Source organism: Nicotiana attenuata, unplaced genomic scaffold (assembly GCF_001879085.1).
Source record: "Nicotiana attenuata strain UT unplaced genomic scaffold, NIATTr2, whole genome shotgun sequence".
Classification (NCBI taxonomy): Eukaryota; Viridiplantae; Streptophyta; class Magnoliopsida; order Solanales; family Solanaceae; genus Nicotiana; species Nicotiana attenuata.
The window spans coordinates 6,051-16,132 of record NW_017676495.1 but is presented as its reverse complement, the minus strand read 5'-3'; the positions used below and the strand labels follow the sequence as shown (position 1 = coordinate 16,132).

The following is a 10,082-nucleotide window of genomic DNA, read 5'->3' as shown; positions in this document are numbered from 1 at the left end:
AAGGGTCATATCCGTTGCGGCCTACTCGCTGTGTTATAACAGGTTATACCCTCTTGGGATCATAATTCGACGGTTGGACCTACCCGTCGTCATCTCCACATGGGCTGGACCCCTCGTTAACCCATCTGCATCTCCACGGGCGGCCTCAGTGTCCGCACTCTCGGCACCATCGCCCACTTTTCCAACAGCAGCCGACGAACCGCTCTCCGGAACACGGGTTGGGATGGCGTCGACAACAGCTCTCCTTTGGGGAACCGACCTCCCAAAACGGATAGTATCGGCCATAAAAACCGGCCTCGACACTTGACGGGGTTCACTTACCCTCTCGTCTTCAGTCGCTATCCCCTTGCCCGTTATCAACCGCCGTCTCTTTCTCTCTGGCGGCTCCTCACCTTCAGAAGTCTCCTCCATAGACCGCGGGGACGGCACTGAAGGAGTCGCTTCACTTGCGGACGCCGCCATAGGCGCAACCTCCTGCTAAGGAACCTCTGGAGCGCCATCACTGAACGAGCCGCAGGGTATGTCTCCACCATCAGAGTCGGTCTCCGCCCTAGGCGAGGTAACGACGGCCTTCTTCTTCTTGGGGGCACTCCGACCTGCCAACACGAGTAAGTCAGGTAACAAAACCTAAGGGAGCTTCCAAACCAAGGCCGAAGAATTACCTGACGGGCCGTACTGTTGAAGAAATGCAGCCCAGGTACGGCATTCCTCCGCATAAGGTATCAATCTTTCCACCCACGAATTAATACTGTCAATAAACTGGGGTGGAGAAGCCCTCGCTACAAAAAAAAAAAAAAGAAATCACAGTGGCCGAATGGTCAAGGTCACGAACAGTCATGAATTCTGCAAATAAAGGTACTCACGTTCTGGGTTCCATCTTTCCGGGAATCCTTCAGAGTTAGACACCAGGTGCTCCGTTCTGATGTAGAAGTACCTACGCCAGAAGAGGCGGTTGGCCTTGTCGTCAGACTTAACTACCAAACCCTTCGCGCCACGGCTTTTCAATTGCAACATGGTACCCCTCAGGTAACCAGAGCTGAATAACTGTAAAAGATGATGAACTGAGACGCCGCACTCAGCCTTAGCTGCGTACGTGGTCAGAATCCTGCACACCTTCAAGGTGTAAGGAGTAAGCTAAGCCGGACACACATTGAAGAAATGGCAAAGCTCCTCCGCTAGAGGGTAAATCGGGAGACTATAACCGATCAAAAACGGGTACTCGTAAAATGTGCAGTACCCAGGCCTGTGCACATTGGCATAGTCCATCCCAGCCGGAGCCATTTCCAAATGGTCAGGAATGTTGTGTGTCGCTCGAAGGTTGTCTAGATGAGATTGCAGTAAATCACTATGCTCCCAGGGAAGGGCTGGACTTTTCGTTTGAAAATCCTTCCGAATATGCATTTCCTTTGGGAGAACGTTGTCTACAGTAAGGGGAACGAGGGTCTTTTTCACTTCCTCCTCCTCACCGCCAGAGGAAGGCGGAACCCTAGATGGGTCAGTGTCCTTGGTCTTTTTACCACCTTGACAACGTTTTACCATGATGCTTCTGTTGGGGAAATAAGGCACTAACGACGAGAAATATGACTTCAAAGAAGTGGAGGAGTCTCACACGAAATAACGGTTACAAGAAAGAAAGGCAAAGAAGTAAACCAGAAAATGTTTTACAAAGGTTCGAAAGATGAATCGGATTGAACCTCTCCCCCATTTATAGGGTTAGGTTGCGCAGAAATCGAAGAGTCATGATTCAAAACGTGCGCGGGAAACCAAAATGTCACATCATCCTTTGAACCGCCTCGGGAGTACGCATAATAGTGACGCATACAGGCGATGACGTCATTCCGAAAAGGAAGCCACGCGTCAGTGGCTCAACAACGTCATACATTTCGCCTCATGCACGTTGCCGCCCCAGGTCGAGGTCAAATTCTCCTAAGACAAGGTTTGCATTTCCGCCCATTGAAGACGCCTACCGAATGCGTCTCCAACGAACGGAGGGACTAACTGTATAGGGTCAAATTTGACCGTCAACGTCTCTACGCCAATGGGTAAGCCCAGTGAGTATACGTCAACTAACATAAGGGTACGACTTGGACGTGGGGACAAAAGCGACATCGTTTAAGACTCAGTGTCTTCACTAGGAAAACGTTACCTATTTTTGTATCTTTTTGATTATTTCGAGGGAGGTCTCCTACTATATGAGGGAGACCTTCACATTGTAAAAAGGGGATTCGGGGAATAATACAACTCTCTCATTTTCTCCTACTCTCTCTCTATCTCTATCTCTAACGAATACTTTCTCTTGAGTTCATATTATCATTTTACACTATTAGATCTACAACAACAACTTCATTTTTCATCTCTAGGTCTATTATATTTGATTACGATTTACCTTTTCCTACTTTTGATTGTTTTTAAGCTTACAAAGTATATCGATAACTTTTGAGCCAAACAGTAAGAATATTAGGCCAAGATTTTTTGACACCATAGAGTTTCATCACCCATAAATTAAAAGTGCTCCCGTCATGACAAGTAGAATAAACGCATAGCATTCCGTCCAACACTGATACAACTGACTCTCGCACTATCGTCAAGCACATTGGCTCTGGCAACGGTTCATCTCTGTACATTTCATTTGAAATATTAAACGAGATCACAATAAACTCTGGGAGCTGAATACGTCCTAGCCAATGAAATGCTCCATGTACAAATGCCAAATCCAAATGCATAAACAAGCATGATACGTTATTTCTACAGCTTTTACTAGCAAGTTTTCTCCAAGAACCACTTTTCACTGAGAGAATTTCATTGAAGGTGTCATCCTCGTTATTAACCTTAAGGACCTTATAGTCATTACTACTTGAGTCAAAACCCAATCCAAAAGTGTATCTATCTCTGTCCACGGTGGAGTAATGTGAATGTGGAAGTACTATTGTTTCTCTTGTGGAGGGATTCCATAGCAATAATATTGAAGGCTCTCTCTCAGGTGTATTCCAAAGCCCGACTAAAAACAAGCCATCACAACAACAATATATTGTGCCAAGCTCTGCTTCATAGTATAACGGGCAATCAAGTTTTCGTACGACTTGAATATTCAAAGATAAAGAAGAGAAAGAGATCCTGGTATTAGGTACACCATCCTTATACGATATTTGGCTAATAAGCGTTTTTGAAAGTTTTTGTTCCTGCTGGCAATATTGAGATGCTTCATCTTAAAGCAAGATGATGAGATTAATGTATTCCAAGATCTAGAAACACACTTGATTCGCACAAGAGACTCAACAGGTAACCTGCTGAGGATATCGATAATTATTTCCTCTTGGATGTGAGTTCCCATTCCTACATATGACAAGGCAACTACTTTTAATTAGTAATCCACAGGTTGAACACCTTTAAGTTAAACAGAAAGTGAACAAGAAACCTACAGCAATTACAACAACAACAACAACAACAACCCAGTGAAATCTCACTAGTGGAGTCTGGGGAGGGTAGTGTGTACGCAGATCTTACCCCTACTCCGAAGGGGTAGAGAGGCTGTTTCCGAATACTATTAGAGAATACTATTACTCAGAAGATATTTTGAAATACATCTTACTTGAGTAATATGTTAGAGGAGGCCAACAACTATGCAGTTGTAATATAACCGAATATGATATGGATTTTCGGAGTAGAGTTCTAACGTTCTACTAATTGTGTTTTCTTTTTCAGCACATAGAATTTGATTCCTAAAAGGATTCCTTCATTTAAATACACAACCATGTTTGTTCCATTGCGTATATATGTCTTTATGATTTTTCTTTTAGCTAAAAAATATGGTTTGTCACATATTTATGTAAAAAATCAAAATTGATAGAAATGCCAAAACAATACTCAGGTTAACGGCCCAACAGGTAGCATAAGCCTAGCAAGAGCACCAAGGCCGTAAAACAAAGACTATACACAATTGTGAAAAATACAATATGCAGATGAATATTCGCAGAAAAAAAAAACAGAAATATTCAACCATCAGATTATGCTTCTTTTTTTTTTTAAATATAGAATATGAATATAGATGATTTTTCTAACCCAAGTTTGTTGTGGAAAGCTTCAAGCCTTCAAAACCTACATATCAACACATAGTTTCACCTTGACTATAGTACAATAAATACAAAGCTTAGTAAATAAGAAAAACACATGAAGAATAAGTTAATGTAAGAAACCTAGAGAGAAAAGAACTCAAACCTTATCCCAAAGAAGCAAAGAATCAAGAAGTTGATGCGTTGCTTAATCGAAAGAACTAGCCGCCGTAGGTTTTATAGATGAGGGATGAGGATTTTAGAATATGTTACCAATACAGAGAAATTGGGTTTGACGTGGGAGGGAGGAAGTTTTAAAACCAGGCAGGTTTTCAAACAAAATCACATAATCCTAGCATCATAAGGAAATTTACATGTATGGCAACAAAATATTTTCTTTCCATAGCAGAAACGTATAACAAACAAAATCTCTCACCTGTAATCACGCTTCTTCCATATCCCATCCAAACCCTTTCTCTTTTCTTTCTAAATAAGATTAATTATACAAAATGGTATAAATACCAATATATTTATGATAATTCTGGTAGTTTCATATTTTAATTAGAAATATTTTGATGAATGGTATACTAAAGGAATAATGTATATGTGTGTGTTTATATATACATTTTATTTCGAAAAATATTGCTGGTATATTTTTGGAATAATTCTGGAATATTGCATAATTAATTAGCATATTTGGTATATATAAATAATATAATAGTGGTATAATGTATACACATCTATGTTTATTTATACAGTTCATTTACAAAAATTGCTGGTATATAATATTAAATGTATAAAAAAGAGACTGAGTTAAAAAAGAGACAATTCATATTATGTTATAAATAGAATTGTATTTATGGTGAATGTATATATTTAGAGAGATTCTAGGGTTCATTGCTTGGTGGCTAAGTCGTCATCTCCCTGTAAATAGAGGGTTCTATTCTATTGTAATTTATCTCATATCAATAAGAATTCTCTCTCTCTACTTTTCTCTCTACTATTCTTCTTCTTTTATTGTTTCATAACACGTTATCAGCACGAGACTCTAACCAATTGAGTAGAAGCTTTGGGATTGAGCATAATGATTGTCAATTATTCCATGAACTTCCTTCATGATTAAATTATGGATTTAAGGTAAGTATTTTACCGTATTTTTCTCTTTTATTCTATACTTTGATTTTAAATACAAGCAAAGACAATAAAGTTTGATTATAACTCTAATGGAGTTTGTAAGAAATTATAACCACCTGAAGTGGTAAAATTTCTATGCCTCGCCATGATCAAATTCATGTATGATTGTGGCTAAAGAATTGAAAACCCGTCCCATTGAATTTGCTCCATTCTCATTCCCTTAAGAGAATGTGATAGCAGTATGTGATAAGTCTGAAAGAAGACAAAATTAGTACTATGAATGTATCAATGGATATGGACGTGGCAATAGACGAAATTATAATCGTCATCATTTGTGGTAATGAGAACAATAAGGATTCTCAAAATAATCTTTCACTCTGTGAAAAATATTTGTCATCGATTTGACATGAGATTTTGTAAAGCACATATAGATGATTATGGTCCATTCATGATGTGAATGTGACAACATCTGATTTATGAATACATATTCATTCTTCAAAGAATATGAACGTGCTAGTGGTAGTGAATATCCCGCACTCACCTCTAAAAGGAGGTTTGAGATGATATAAGAAAATAATGTCATTATTATGGCATGAATGGTCATTGGTCATGTACCTATTGTACGCCAAAATATTTTGGCATTGTGATTGTTAAAAGACAACGGTAATGCAAGAAACAGATCTTGCATATAATTTTGACCATAACCATAATGGTATAACTTTCTCTTTAAAAGAGATATTCACCATATAGGTGTTGATGAATATATGGTACTACAAAATTAATTGAGAACTCTGCAAGAGCCAATTATACTATTTTGGAGAAACACAATTAATTACCAATAAGGTATTGTATTGTAGTAAGTCTCAAAGAAACTTATTCAGTTTCCAAAGTATACACCAAAGCGGTTGATTATATTGAGACTATAAATAAAGGAAAGATTTAATATCTTCTATTACTACAACTTGTAGCGGGGTAATATGTATGTGAAAAGCTACCCGCTTTATTCTCCAATTTGTACTACATAAACAAAAGAATACCACAATGAAGTAGATATTTATAGATATAAAAACCCATATGATCATAATAAACTTGGAGTTTATTCATAATTGCACACATCATGGTGTAAACCTGAAGTTTATCAATATTGATAATTTATCCAGTTGGCATAATTGGTTTAGCCCTGTTAATTGAAGTATGATGTGCAAAAATAAAAGAGAATTCACATGGGTAAATATTAAAGAACTAGAAAGTTCTTTACGAATTCTCTTACATTGCTTGTTCTCATTAATTAATAGACAAATTAAAATTGGGATTGAATCCCATGAATGCTGGAAATATCAAAGGTGAATATGGGCCCATTCACCTGCCATGTATACCACATAAGATGCATCTATGAGATGGTTACATGTGCAATTATTATTGACCCGCAACCTGGTGTTTGCGAGGTAACTTGCTCAATAATTTAATATAGAGCATAATTTCTAGATTTTTTTATTCAAGATAGTTCTTCTTGATAAGTTGGTTTACATGTTGGTTTAGCAAAATGATTTATTGAGTGCCTCCACTTAATAGCTAAACTATTGCTTATGAGAACAAAGTTATCTATATCAGTTTGATATAGGTTATATACGAAAGTATATTACATTCTCCCGTCACAAGTGATTTCAGGGTCAGGAACCAAATAATTCTATCTCATTATTATTGATGTGCGGTGTATATTTTGATTAACACCATAACGCACAAAGATGGGTTCTCAAAGTTGAGGAAACAAGTTAGTTTTTCTAACATGAGGGGGAGACAAGATACAACAGTTGAGAAAAAGTTACATGGAATGAATTATCATTTATACATCTAGATCCCCGAATAAAATAATATGAACTTGAAGTTCATAAAAGGATAATTCATGTGCAATTTATTGCAAAGCATGCCAGACGCATTTGCTGACCCAAAGAAAGTAACTATATTCTCATTGCAAATGCTCCTATTAGAATAAGTCCTAGAAGGACAAAGTCTATAGTACGCTTAAATCATATAGACAAATCGGTTTCAAATAAACTTCTTGATAAAGAAGATGAGCAAATGATCAAAATGATCATAATAAGGAGGCAAGTGATCTAGAAGATCACATGACATAACACTTCATAAAATCTCATGAGAGATTCAGGTACCTGAATATATTAATGAAGAGATCTTTATGTTATGTCTTTATGAAAAATAAGGAAGTTGAAACCGATATAAAATGTTCGCCGACGACATCTATGATAGCGCTAAATATATATATGAGGATCTTAAGTCTGAAGAAACAATTCAAGTAGAATTGGTTTCATATGAAAGACATGTAGTTTTGAACATGTAGTTCAAACACTTGAAAGTATAAAGTCAATGATATGTGCAATCAGTTTTCTATATCTTATATGTCTAGTATGACATGAAAACTTGATATGAATCTAAAGTCTATTATATGGCTTATATGACTTAACTTATATTCCAATCCTTGAAGGATTTAAATCGCTTAAAGCATATACAATTCTTGGTCCTGAAGTACCATATCCTAAATGCAATTTGTGCACATATGTATCTTGCTATAACTATAAGCATGATAACGTGATAGCGAGAATACCTCTTTGGAAATATTGAAAAGTCATTCCACGACATTACATGAAGTCTATCAAGAATGATGATTTCAAGATGCAATATATTCATTCAAGTTAACATGGTTGATTTGTTCATCAAATCTCTACCAAAGATCTTTTGAAGATGGTGCACAAGATTGGAATGCAAATGCTTAAGGATGTGAATTGAATACGCGTTGTACTCTTTTTCCCTTACAAGGTTTTGTCCCACTAGGTTTTCCTTGCAAGGTTTTTAATGAGGCAATCAAAAGGCGTATTGTTAGATATGTGTACTCTTTTTCCTTCTCTAGAATTTTTTTCCCACTGGGTTTTATTTTAGTTAAGGTTTTAACGAGGCACATTATCTGTTGAATAGACATTCAAGGGGGACTGTTATAAATAGAATTGTATTTATGGTGAATGTATATATTTAGAGAGATTCTAGGGTTCATTGCTTGGTAGCTAAGTCACCCTCTCCCTGTAAATAGAGGGTTCTATTCTATTGTAATTCAACTCATATCAATAAGAATTCTCTCTCTACTTTTCTCTCTACTATTCTTCTTCTTTTATTGTTTCACAACATATTAGAAAATTTTTTCATGCTTCAGAGTCGTACTCCTCTTAGGCTTAGGATACTTTTCGGTGTTAAGTAAATTATTATAGATTAATTTTGCAAATTCATATTAGTAAAAGTTCCTATACGACGTATGATAATAGGTGAATTTGACTATAATCACGCACCAAATAATCACCTTCTTGTGAACTTTTAATGTGGAAAATGACAACAAAATGCTCTTATTAGTGCTTTACATGATTTGCAGGTGATATAGGTGTAAGGAAGGCTAAGGAGCGGTTTTGGAGTCAACTATTGATGAAAAGAGGCTAATTGTTGAATTTCCAAAGTAACCCATTCAAAACAGGCCAAAATGCCCGGGTACAAGTTCCACCGCGGTTCTACCGCGACCGCGGTGAAACCGCGGTGGAAGGCAGTCTCTGAAGGTTGAAGATTCCGCGAAGGCGGTTGACCGTGGTTCTACCGCGACCGCGGTAGAACCGCGGTGGGCACAGTAAACTTCGGGGACTTAAGTGTAAAACACGGGATTTTTAGACCTAAACCCTATTTAAAACGCTAGACTTCGCCCAAAAGAGGCATGTATTGATTTCTAAGGGTTCTTAGCAAGAAAAACAATTGTGAGAAAGTACTCTAAACATCTTTCTTCTTTTCTTTTGATTTTATGATGAATTCAAGCTTAGTTTATTCTCCATAGTCATGAGTAGCTAAATTCCTTGTCTAAGGCTTTGATGGAACCTATTGAGTGATGAACTTCTTGTTTATGTGAATACAAATTGCTAGTTAAATCTTTATTTGTTCAACTTCGTGTTCGTTGTAGTTAATTGACAGGATCCTCAATTAGCTGTGCCTATTTAGTGTGCATAACTTGGAAAAGAGTGCATATTTAGGGTATTGTTGAACAACACCACTCCTAGATTATTAGAGGAATCTATAATTGCGGGTTTAAAGGCGGGATTAGGAATAACGAAGCCTTGGGTGCAATTTAAATTGAATTGTGCGAAATTAAGCAAGCTAGTGTATCTCGGGAGAGTGCAATAGTAGATTACTGTGATTACTCGGGAGAGATTTGCGGTAAGATTAGCGTTCATGATTGATAGAGATGTGTGGGTAAATTTGTATGAGCATAAACAGAAGGGATTTCATCAATAGGGGAAATCATTGCCTTAGCTTTTTCTCATAATTGTTTACAACCCTTCTAATTTAGTTATAGCCTTTTATTTACTTGCAAGTTAGTTATTAAAGAACAATCAACTGAGAATTTGAATATTTGGGAAGCTGGTTCTGAAGACTTGGTGGGTCTGAAGGTAGCAGTTGATAGGTTAACTCTCTGTGGGATTCGACTCCGGACTTGTAAACCGGATTATATTTGCAGCAACCGCATTGTCCTTTTATACGGCATAGTTGGGCGTGATCAAATTTTGGCGCCGTTGCCGGGGAGTTAACGGAATTATCAATTGCCATTGACAGAAATACAAAGATTCTTACCGCAGTCAGTTTTCTCTCTACCAACTTTTTCATTGAAAATTTTGACGGTTGTTGATCTGGGTACACAGGTGCATGCCTAGAAATTCTACGAGGACTGGAGAACTACTTGAAGGACTCTCAGACCCCGAGAAGACATTCCGGGCATTGAATCGTGCAAACAAAAGACTTCAACAATCACAACAAACACACCAACTCGAAACTGACATGGGCGCGTGAACGCCCCAACGG

General features: G+C 37.5%; 1 protein-coding gene across 1 annotated transcript; it reads right to left on the bottom strand.

Moving 5' to 3' along the window:
• Positions 1-477: 477 nt before the first annotated feature.
• LOC109221041 (putative F-box protein At3g17490) lies at positions 478-3,331 on the bottom strand. Its single transcript, XM_019385501.1, has 5 exons — positions 3,266-3,331; positions 2,538-3,179; positions 939-1,113; positions 702-779; positions 478-596 (listed from the first exon to the last, which is right to left on the bottom strand). The coding sequence occupies exons 1-5, from the start codon at positions 3,329-3,331 to the stop codon at positions 478-480; spliced, it is 1,080 nt and encodes a 359-aa protein (XP_019241046.1).
• Positions 3,332-10,082: the final 6,751 nt, after the last annotated feature.